The sequence below is a fragment of the Beta vulgaris genome, chromosome 9, assembly GCF_026745355.1.
Source record: "Beta vulgaris subsp. vulgaris cultivar EL10 chromosome 9, EL10.2, whole genome shotgun sequence".
Lineage (NCBI taxonomy): Eukaryota > Viridiplantae > Streptophyta > Magnoliopsida > Caryophyllales > Amaranthaceae > Beta > Beta vulgaris.
The window spans coordinates 43,969,687-43,981,474 of NC_079210.1; the positions used below are offsets into that span (position 1 = coordinate 43,969,687).

At 33.6% G+C, this 11,788-nt stretch overlaps 1 protein-coding gene and 1 long non-coding RNA gene across 3 annotated transcripts; one reads left to right on the forward strand and one right to left on the reverse strand.

Moving 5' to 3' along the window:
* On the forward strand, positions 1–2,640 carry LOC104903934 (uncharacterized). 2 transcript variants are annotated; one of them, XR_007269573.2, is made up of 3 exons: positions 61–671; positions 1,898–1,960; positions 2,465–2,640. It is a non-coding gene; the product is annotated as an uncharacterized LOC104903934 (long non-coding RNA). The 2 variants fall into 2 exon arrangements; XR_008967484.1 differs by lacking the exon at positions 1,898–1,960 and having other exon boundaries at positions 1–671.
* Positions 2,641–4,906: 2,266 nt separating this feature from the next.
* Positions 4,907–8,187, reverse strand: LOC104903935 (hypothetical protein). Its single transcript, XM_010692078.4, has 4 exons — positions 7,362–8,187; positions 6,023–6,189; positions 5,821–5,905; positions 4,907–5,269 (listed from the first exon to the last, which is right to left on the reverse strand). The coding sequence occupies exons 1-4, from the start codon at positions 8,081–8,083 to the stop codon at positions 5,098–5,100; spliced, it is 1,146 nt and encodes a 381-aa protein (XP_010690380.1). The 5' UTR covers positions 8,084–8,187; the 3' UTR covers positions 4,907–5,097.
* Positions 8,188–11,788: the final 3,601 nt, after the last annotated feature.

The window sequence follows — 11,788 nt, forward strand, 5'->3', positions numbered from 1 at the left end:
TAAACTAATTAATTATATGAAATATTGTAATTGAAGAGTAAGATGAGTAATAACACCCAAGTAACCTATACTACAACAAAGAAGGAAATCAACAAAAAAAAAATAAAAAAAAAATAATAAAATAAAAAAGAGGAGAAAACCCGCCCCTAGGTGAACCCACGGCAACACCGACCACCCACCACCCCTACTCCCCTCTTTGTTCCCTATTCTAATCTCCCCTATTTGAACCACCATTAATCATCTTCCACCTTCAATTTGTGTCTCCAAATATCTGTCTATAAATCCACAGAAAAATTGAGTTTGAATCACAAACTCAAAACCACAAAGAAATCACAAAAATTTCTTCTTCTCTCACTCTTTCTTCTCGGCACAACCAAGCCACCACCACCGTGCGCATCACCTTCGGCGCACCGTCACCCTCTGACCGGCGAAATCACGCCAGCCCTCGCCGACGACCCACGCCGCAGGCTGCAGCCGTCGCTGCTCTTCACTCTCTCTCCTCTCACCTCGTTCGAACTCCTCGGTCTCGCGCGCTACTGCTGCTGTTTCTGCCTTTCTGCCGCCGTCGGAGCTTCGAGGACCGCCGCAGATCTCCCGTGTCGTCGCCCGCTGCCGCCGCCTCAGCCGGAGCTCGTTCTCTGCCTCGTTCTCCCCTGCTCTAAGTAGCAGAGGTAAAGAAATCTACCCCTTATAATTAGTTTCCCCAAATTTCTGATTTTAAGTTTAAAGGTGTAGTCCAATTGCTAAGTTAGTTTAGATTGGGCCCAAACCAGTTTAGTTAAACCAACTTAGTTAATTATTGCATGGATTTGTTTGGGCTTCAAAAATCTGATTTATATTAATTCAACCAACTTAATTAAATTGTTGCATGTGTATTAGTTGGGCTCAAATCTGATTTTCTTATAATGTGAGTGAAGCTACTTTTAATTATTGGGCTAATGGGGTTAAGTTGAAACTGATTTAGTGTTTTATTAGGCCATGTTAGTTTAATTTATTAGCTAAACATATTGTTGGGCTTATAATCTGATTTACTTAGTTAAGTCACTTAAGTTAATTTTGATGCTTTGTTATATTGGGCTTAAGTGGACTGTTTTGTTGTTTTAATTAAGACACTTAGTTTAGCTTAAACCTTTAACTAGTTGGGTTGATAATTATACTAAGAATTAATTAAAAAGGTTAGGTTAAACTAATTAATTACTAGTCCTTATAATCTGAATTTTTGTAAGTTAATATTTAGAACACTAAACTTGTATAAGTAACTTCATAAGTTTACTAACTACTAATGTAGGAGGCTAATGCTAATATTTTAAATAACTAGAATAATGTAAATAACCAACCTAGTTTAGTGATCATGCGAAAATTGATGGTTGTTCATGTATGAGTAATTTGACGAGCTTTTATAATCAATTTTAGTTTCTAAAGCATATTAGGAGTTCGAATTATATTATATTATATTAGTGGTCATTACATTATTGATATTAATAATCCAAGTTAAATGATAACCACCTAAGCTTATAAATTAGTAACTCGATAGTAATAAATGAAATAGCACTCATTGGCCTAGTCTGTAAACATAGTAGAAAGTAGGAATATTGTTATATCGTGAGTGTTGTTAAAGTAAATCTATTTAGTAACATGTACTTATAGTTTATGAAAACATGAATTACATGTTAACATTATTTACCATTAGAATCATCTCCTTATAACTTGTATATTTAAAAGATGATGAAAGTAATAGTATGAACTATAAGGTAAACTTAAATTTAGTTATGCTTAAGTATAACTCGAATGTCTAAAAATATTTTACGGGTATTCTCACGCCTAATGAAAGAATGTTTAAGAAAAACGCAACGTCTAATTAAATAATAATAAATTCCATTATTCAATTCTTTATTAGATTAAGAGAAGGAATATTACAAAGCCTTCCCCGGCTCTCAAGAAAACGTAGCTACGGTACCAGGTAACGTCTACTGCTAATACCCACAATTCCTTTCGAATGATGTTTTATGGTATTTCGCACTATGTTGTTGATGTATGGATTGTGGGATAAGAAATGTTTTATGAATATGATGATTTTCGATGAAATGAAAATATGAGTACGATAATGTTATGGTTTTAATGATGTAATATAATTATGATATTTGAAACATGATAAGGTAAAGTGAAAGATGGTTCTTGGCAATATGTGGACACCGAGAGTGTCATCCATTTGTGGCCGCCTTTCTGGCAATATGTGTTAGGGAGACGTCCCTATATGTGATATTTGCCAAGTTACCAATGTAATAAAGTAAGATGAAAAGATAATGGGGACGATTATGATATATTCATGAAAGGATATGTTTATGAAATGGTTTTAATATTTTCTCTCCTCCCTGTTTGCTAATAAAATGAATTGAAATGTTTTACGATGTTAGAGTAGTATGTTACTGAGACTCGGCTCATGACGTTTTGTTTTCTGTTTTAGGTACTGATGATGATAACGAGATGGCGTAGCCGTGAGGAGTTGTTTAGTTTTAAGCTTTCTTAAAGTACTTATGATTTAGTTTATGTCAAACTATGTTAGTTGTTAAGTTTCAACTTTAGTTTTGTTAGATGGACAATTGTGAAGCTTTAAGTTATAATATGTTGAAGTTATGATTTTATGTTAGCCTTGTGCTTTCCACTCGGGAAGTACGGCGGTAACGCACCGACCCTCTAGGTTCCGCTGCTAATGACACTCTAATTAACTTAATAATGATGATTAGAGGTCGGGGCGTTACAAAGATGCTATCAAGGACTGTCGTTACAGATGAGCGACAATCGTTATAGCTAAAGTTCTTTCTCTAAGTACAAGTGTAGAATGTCCTCGTGTGACTGATCTCGCTCTTGCCTCAGTTTTTGTATATCATATGCCGTATTTTTCTCTTTGGCTATTTCTACTTAAATGCCCTATTAATTTCCTAAGCAATTACAAAGGTAACCGTTTGTTAATTATAGGTGATTCTCCTAAGAAAGCTCAATTGACAAAATCTACTTCCTTTGTTCATGCAATTGATTTTCTCCACTGTGTTAGCTGAATTATCGCCGGATGAAACACCTTCCTTTCTCGGACAATCGATTACTGATTTTAGTTGACTTAGTCTTCACATCTTCCCGTCGCGTCTTAGTATCAAAGTCGCTATGTCATCATGTCAATGTCATCCTGCAAAAAATTAGCCATAACAGATTGAAGGGTGGTGGTTTAGTTTATAAAATGGAGTGGGATTGAGGTGAGAGAAAAAGAGGGCTTGATGTTGGGAAGAATAGCAGCTAAGGAAGACATAAGGTGGGTGGGTGATTAAATTTGATTTGGGTTAGATGTGTAGTTAGGTGATTAAGGAGTTTGGTTTTTTTTTTTTGTTTTTTTATTAGGAAATTAAATCAGCTCAAGGACTAACCCTTACAAGGCTATTAGCCTGTAGGAAACACCAACACATTGGCTGGTAAGGCATGCATAACATGCTAAGATTTACAAAAATTCGAAGCATACCAAACAATTTTAGCAATTTTCGTACCACCAACTACCTCCCTAAAAACAAATTACTGTATTTTCTTAACCACCATTTGCGTTTTTGGGTTTATGAGAAGAGAGAAAATGGATGGTTGTTTTTTAGTTTTCGAGGGGATACAAGAAAGAGAGTGAGCGCAAAAGGACAGTGGTCGATCGGTGGTGGCAAGGCTGGTTAAGAGAGAGAGATGAGGAGGTTTTGATTAAGGAGAAAGAAGATGTATCCGTGGTTGAACTGCGGTGAGCCGGAAAAAGTGATGGTGGGTTGAGCCTTGAGGTGAGAGAACATAAGGGGGTGGGAGAGGAGGAAGATGGTGGTTGAAGGGTAGTGGTTTAATTTATAAAATGGTAGTGGAGTTGAGGTGAGAGAAAAAGAGGAATTGATGTTGGGAAGAAGATCAGATAAGGAAGACATAAAGTGGGTGGGTGATTAAATTTGATTTGGGTTAGATGTGTAGTTAGGTGATTAAGGAGTTTGATTTATTTTTTTTTGTTAGAAAATTAAGTCAGCCCAAGGACTAATTCCTACAAGGCTAATAGCCTCTAGAAAACACCAACACATAGACTAGTAAGGCATGCATAGCATGCTAAGGAAATACCTCAACATAATAATGTTGAAGATAAGGATCGAACCCCTAACCTCATGGGCCAAGGGGGAGCGCTCTACCCACTTGAACTAACTCCTATCCTTTAAGGATTTTGGTTTATGAAAAATAGTAATGACAATTTTGTAATAAAAGCAACAAAAAAATTTCATTTTGAGCTATGTGTCACTTATTGTGATATTTCCATAAAAAAAATACGTGTCACTTAAAAAATGGAGAAAGTATTTTCTTGACTTTACTCAATTAAAAAAAAACAACAAACCAAAAATCTTGAAAAACAAAAATAAAATAAGATAAAATCCTATTTGATAAGAAGTTATTTCTCAACATCATCGTAAATTTTCTCTCCTTATCCCCCCCTCCCAATCTCTCTCTCCTCGCTAGAATCACTTTAACTTCCCCGCATTTGTTCTCTTCTCCCCCTCCTCAGTTTTCCCCCGATTGCTAGAATTTCATCTCCTTCACTTCAATCCAATCCAATAATTTTGATTTTTGATTTTAATTTTTCTAGATCTACAAAAGGAAATTCTATTGAATTTTTTAAATTCGATTAAATTAAAATAAAATTCCGATAACATGGAAGGAAATATTGGCAGAATTTTAGCCACGTAAGTTGAGAGTCATAGATAATTTGCATTGAAAAATAGATGTAAGATAAGAAAGAACAAAAATTGAAAAACAAAAGCAACCGGTGTCATTTTGGGAAAGAGGGTGCACGTTACTACACATCCAAGCCCTAACCCACCACCAACTGGCCGCCTCAAAAGACAGTATATGAACATAAATCCCACCAAATCGATAGATCACCAAAATGTTCAAGCATCAACAAATTCTGCTATACTTAGAAGCTATAAAAAGAACAAAAAACAATCTCAATGAAACATTGTTGTAAATTAAAACTTTTCGCACGTACTTACACTCCTATTCCTACGTCCTAAGACCTGAACACAAAAGATGTCTGTTCCATTATAGAGCTTTTTTGACCTTGCCAGCAGCAGCTTTGGCTAGAGTTGTGGGTTTAAGAGCAGCCTTGGGATTCAGAGCTTTCCTCAATTTGAACACTGTCCAAGCTGTTCCTATGGCATGTCCTGCCGCATCCAACCCTTCATTCGTCGCTTTAGCTGCTTCCTCTCCATACCTATAAAATCCCAAATACATTAGAAGTATTCCACTGCTTTTCCCATAATTTAGTTCTTAGTTCCATTCAGCTTGTCCGAAAAATAGGTTCTGACTACAACTGTATTTAAAGGCGCTACTTGAGCGACCGACCACAATGTGATCCACTGGGTTGAGTTCATCAAAAATTGCCATAGCTCAAATCTCGATTGAGCTATGACCGACTTGAGATCTCAAGTCATTGAGCTCAAAATGCCTTGGCTCAACTCAAGCTCGGAAATGGAGACTCATTCTCCACTAGAACTCAACTAAGCAACTCTAACCGGTGTCTTTTCAATTCTAGCTAAGATAGTAAGATATCAATAGATTCACAGATAAGTTATAATATATAAGTTGGGATAAGATCAATTAGGTCATGAAAAAAGTTGTGATAAGTTCTAAATAGGTTAACACACTTTGAACTGTCATGCTAGTTCAAATTACACATTCGGCTATCAAATTACTTGTTGAAATTGCATCACTACGAACACTCAATCAAAAGAAGTATAATGACGAAAGAGTGTTAAATTCTACCTCTCTGTAACGAGATCCGTAGTCACAAGTGAAGAAGTTGACATAACATTCTTTCCAGCAACTTCAACAGCATCACAAATTTTTTCTGTTACATAAAAAAAAAAAAAAAACACCACGAGTTCTGTTAGAAAAGCACACATTATCAAAAAAATCATCTCTGTGAGCATCAATACAATGAAACAACAGCTGGTTGAACACATACGGAAACCGTCGAATGAGGCTAAGATGATTTCTCCAGGGAACATGTTGAAGAATATTTTCCCTACTCTTGAGTTGACAACGGAGCCTGTGACAGTCTCAGAGAATTTTACAACCCCTGTTAGAGTTGCAGTTGCAACATCCTCTGATCTCTTTGTTATGCTCTTCACCCTAAGGACATCAAACCCATCACATCATTACCAAAGCTAATTATAACAATTAGTAACAAAAATTCTCAAATGACGAATGATTAAAAAATGCTGTTGTTTTTATCTAGGTTGCACATAGACGATATCATATGGGTATGGGTGCCGATTTGGGTACAGGGACAGAAAACAGAGAAATTTTGAAATTTTAGGAAAGGATACACGTACCCATACAGAATACTTATCATATTGAGTACGGGTGCAGGTACAAATACGTGACCTAGAAGAAGTACCCATGCTACATAGATTTTTATTATGAGAGATAATTATTCCGAATACCAATCTCTATTAGGCTAAAAAAAACTCAAGAAAACAAGAAGTCTAAAAACCCACTGTCACCACAAAAGAAAAATCCCCAACCTATTGTTTGGATGAGGTTTCAGATCCTACCCAACAAGCCCCAAAATTTCTTTCTTCATAAAAAAAACTATTATGATATGCGCTATTCATTGTGAAATAATTATGATTTTATATATAGACAATTCCTCAATATTTTGTTCATTCACAACAAAATATTTTCTTTATGTGCCAGTAAAAAAAAAAATCTTTTTTTAGAGAAAGATACTATTTCACCAATCAAGTCATAAGTATCTAACATATTCATACCTAACAATTTTCCAATTCGATCCGATCTACTCATTCATAGAACTTGTAAAAAAAAAATTGCACTATTCACACATCACTGTGATTATTTGTTACTTTCTCACACATACCACCTCTATTTTTTTTTATTTGCTACATTATTGCTTTAGAAATAAAACAACTAATTTTAATCAATTATATATGTTATTACTTTATAAGTAAAAATATAATCTATATTTTTTTTAATGAAAGAGGTCTACTTTTTTTATTTACTACATTACATTAGAAATGGAACAACTAATTTTAACGGATTATTTTTAATTAATTTATAAGTAAAAAAATAATCATGTGTAATCTTGTTAAATTTATTTCAACATGCAAATTCATAATATCAAAATTTTTATAATTTTACTTAAATAAAATAAGAGATATTAAAAATTAAATAATACTTGAAAACCATGTACAATAATGCAGCAAATATAAAATAAGTGGTAATATAATTTTACTAAACCAACCAACATGCAAAATAAATAGAAATAAGAGAAAAATGCAAACCTTCTAATCCTCCTTAAGCATTCAGGACTAACTTGAGCATTCTCTCTTTTCCCTAACCTTCTCTTCAAAAACTCATTCCCCCATTTCAACCTCTCCACAGTAACATCCCCACACCACAATATCCCCTTCACCAACATCCCCGAACCAGCCGCAATCATCCTCGCAACACAATTACTATACTCCTCCACATTAGGAGCCAACGTCGTCCAATACGCCGAAGCACTCTCCTTCATTTTCTCTCTCTTAACCCCATCTCTCTCCACCTCATCCGGCCCCACTTCCCTCGCAACCACCCACCCATCACTCGCTTCACCTTCTACCTCAACTTCTACCCTCTCTTCTTTAAACTCGATATACTTATCGAGTATTGAGTCGAACTTCTTAAGAAGATCATCTTGTCCTTTAGAAGGTACGGTTAAGCCGTAGTTCAAAACGTCGCCGTTGGATGAGATGGTGAAGAAGTAGTGAGAGTCGTCTAGTTTGAGGGCAGATTCGTCCTTTGTAAGCGGCCATTGGAGTTGGTCTCCAATTCTTGCTAAAACGGCAACTGAGGTTGCGTTTTGACGGAGTAGGATGAGTTCGAGGTTGCCGAAAGCAAGCTCGATGCTTTGTTGGTTGTCGATTAAGTGGACAACGGTTGCTGGGATTTTTATTAGAAGCTCCTCTGTTGCATCAATGGCGGATGAAGGTTGTTCTGAAAGGGAGTTTTTAGTTTCACCCATGAGGAAATGTTTGAAGTAATAAAAGTCAAAGTTAGGTCAAAGGAAAGAGAATTTGGAATTTTGGAAGTTTGGTTGTTGCTGAGTTGATGGAGGGTTTTGTGAGGGTTTAAGGGATCATATTATAGGGAGAAGTAGGAGGTTGGATTAGTGGCGAAGGAAATGGAGGAATGTCACGTGGTGTTGCAGAAGGTTGACACGTGTAAAATGATATGACGAAGTAAAGGTTTTCTTGAAATCTCGCGGTTTTATCCACACGTCGGTTTTGTTGTTTGGGTTAAGTAATCAAAGTCGATGAAATTTAGGATAAAGCCCATTATAATGGTGTGGGCTCTAAAGACCACTCTTTTAAGTCCAAAATCAATATGCTATCTTTTTGGTCCATCGAGGTGAAACATCTATACAAATATATTAAAAAGCGTGCGAAAACAAAAAGTATAGGATTTGATTCCGAGACCTCTAATACATATAAAGTTTTAACCACTGGACTAAGTTGTATTTAGTCATTATCAGAAAGTATTATATTAATAAATGAATATTTTTCTTACCCGGAATATTACCCGGGCCTAATAACTAGTTGTTTTCATAAAGGGGGAATATATTAATTTTTTTTATAGAAGAAATAATGTCATATATTCCTCCCTCAACCTTTCTCCTTCTTTCCTAATCCATCAAAGAAATGTGATCTAAGATTAAATCTCAAATGCATAAAATCCTATAAAATATGACTGTTAAATGTTAGTATGTCGTTAACTAGAAAATGTAAAGTTTCACTTCAGTCTTCATGATATGACTAAACTTTTCTTAAAAAATCATATAAACGATTTTATTCCAATCATTTTTTTTAAGGAACACGAGGGAGTTATATAGAACTCCCAATCATCTTGTTAACAAACATTAGAGAATGAGCGAGTCATCAATTTATGACATAATTATTGTCATATTGGATAATATTTATTCATTTAATTCATTTTGGATGAACCAAATTTACAATAATTTATTGTCAATCCAAATTAAAAACCATGAAAAAAAAAGAAAAATATTTTTCGTTTTCTTATTAAATAACCCTTTGAAGTGTTGAGTTACTCTATAGTATTAAAAGCAGATTTTTTTTATTTTTTGACATGGACTAAAAAGTGTTATTCTTATTTCCTAGGAAGTAGGAAATGAAATGTTCATCTTGGACATATGTCGTCGCAAGCTATTCTAGATGTATAACAATGAGTTCCATGTGGGATGCAACAATAGCAAACGGTGAAATCAAGTCCGTTTGCTGCAGGACACTTATCCGGCTCGCAACGTGGTATAATGATTTTCCTGCCCATCTTCATTTTTTTCACTTTCTGTATTCTTCCACCACTCCTTGCTTTGCTCTTTTGTCTTCAATATTTCATTATTTTCAGCATCATAAACACCACCTACACGTAAATTTAGAGGAATGAATTAAACTTAGTTAGAGAGAAATATGCATGACTAGTAAATTAATGCACTTTCATGCCATTTTGATTTTATAATTTATGTGAAGAATCCCTTGCTGATAACACAATTAAAATAAAACACAAATTTGATTACATAACTTACAATTTGCCATGATAAGAAGAGAAAAAAGTACGAGACCAGACAAAAAGGTACATGCCAATCGTTTATTAGTCTCCATTGTTATTACAGTAATAGTTAGTTGATTGGTGGATGAATTTCAGTTGAGTACATAATGGACTCATAGCGTAGAATTTATAGTTAGAACATACTCCCTCTGTTTTTATTTATTGTTCTCAATTAGAATCTTGGCACTATTCATACTTAGAGATAATCTTCTCAATTTTTTTCAATTTATAAGAAAAAATATAGTCATGTGGGGTCTTGTTTGATTCGTCTCAATTAGTACATTATTAATACTCAATCGTTATAATTTTTACTAATATATAATGAAAGATATTTAAGTTCAAAAATGTGTGTTGGGAAATGTGCACAGAAAAGTGAGAAAGATAAAAAACAAAGGGAGTAATTTGTAATTTTATGAAAACTGATAGTGAATATCTTTATAATAATAAGTGTTTGATAATGCTGTATTAAATTTGGAATGTGAAGATTTTTTTTAGCATGATAATGATATATTCTTAATATCATTGTAGTAAATTGAGTTGATCTTCTTTCTTTAGTAAGTACATTTTTAACATTTGAAGATATTTTTAGTATGGTAATGATATATTCTTAATGTCATTGTAGTTAATTGAGTTGATCTTCTTTCTCTAGTAAGTATATTTTTCAAACAATGAGGCGATTTGGTAGAAATCATATGAAATCAATTTTCGTGTAAATAATTAATGTCGTTCCTTATATTATCAACAAATTGTTACGAATATAATACTGTATTTTTTTTTTTTTAGGGGAATACTTTGTATTTTTAGTTAATCAATATTTATATTTTAAAAAGGTTTTAGCTACTAAAACATATTGTTACTATTAACAAGGAAGTATATTGTAATCAAAGTATATGAAACTCAGAATAAGCCCATTTTAGTAGCGTGGGGATCTAAAAGGCCACTCTTTGAGTCCGAAACCAAAATACATTAAAACGAATATTTAAAATGAAAAATAGCTTATAACCTTTATGATCTTTTTATTTTCCTTCCAGATGAAACATTGTCTTCACTCTTCATAAAGGGATAAATATATTACGTTATTTTTAAAAAAAAAATACTACATCTGTTTTACAATACACACATCATTTGCTTTTTCACGTACACCAACATCCTTCTTTGAACGTTAATATCTCTAATTGTATATAAGTAAAAGTTATAAAAAGTTCATATTTGAAATTCTTTCATTGAGAACAAGATTTACTTGATTAACATAATGCCTAATAGTAAGAGAAAGATTGTCAAAGTTAGTTGATGAGCAGACAATTGTGCCTAAATGTAAAATAATGCATGTATTGTGAAATAAAGGTAGTATTTTTTTTAAAAAAAATAACGTAATATATTCATTGTTATTTTCCACCTTTCTCTGTCTCTCCTAATCCATCAAAAAAAATCTAAATAAAGTCCTATAAAAATGTGATTGTCGATCTGTTATTAACTTGATAATGTATCTATATCAATTAAGTTTTACTCCATGATATGATCATATGACTAAACTTTTCTTGACCACTCTTATTAATAATCTTATTCCAATCATCTTTTAAGAGAACGTGAGAGAGTTATATAAGACTCACAATCTTGTTAGGAAATATGAGAATCACCAATATATGACGCAACTATTGTCATATGGGGCAACATTTATCCATTTGCACTAACAAAACAAGTTACAATCTCCTACCTACAAGACAACAAGGCTTGGTTGCGATAGAAGGACACAAACCATATAACCATGTGTCATGTGAATGTGTGATTGCTATCTGCTACTTCCTCCGTTTCTTTTTACTTGCAACGGTTTGACTTTTGCACTAGTCACCAATTCTACTTAGTTTATATTTGATGATTTATAATTAAGGAAAAACATATTCATGTGGGATCTTATTAGATTCGTCTGAATGTATATTTTCCGAATATATACGTTTTATAATTTTTATTTATCGGTAATGAAACTTACGGATTATTGAAATTATGCATTGGCAAGCGTGAAAATCAAACTGTTGCAAGTAAAAAAAACAGAGAAAGTATTTGCTATTTGCTAGTTGCAACTTTAGAATGAGACACAAAAACAATG

What these genes read in the sequence shown, in the direction of transcription:
- LOC104903935 (XM_010692078.4), bottom strand. Translation starts at nt 8,083, where the DNA reads ATGGGTGAAACTAAAAACTCCCTTTCAGAACAACCTTCATCCGCCATT. An exon ending in TGCTTAAGGAGGATTAGAAG is followed by an intron (nt 6,190 to 7,361) that starts GTTTGCATTTTT and finishes TGATGTCCTTAG; the next exon opens with GGTGAAGAGCATAACAAAGA. An exon ending in AGCCTCATTCGACGGTTTCC is followed by an intron (nt 5,906 to 6,022) that starts GTATGTGTTCAA and finishes TTTATGTAACAG; the next exon opens with AAAAAATTTGTGATGCTGTT.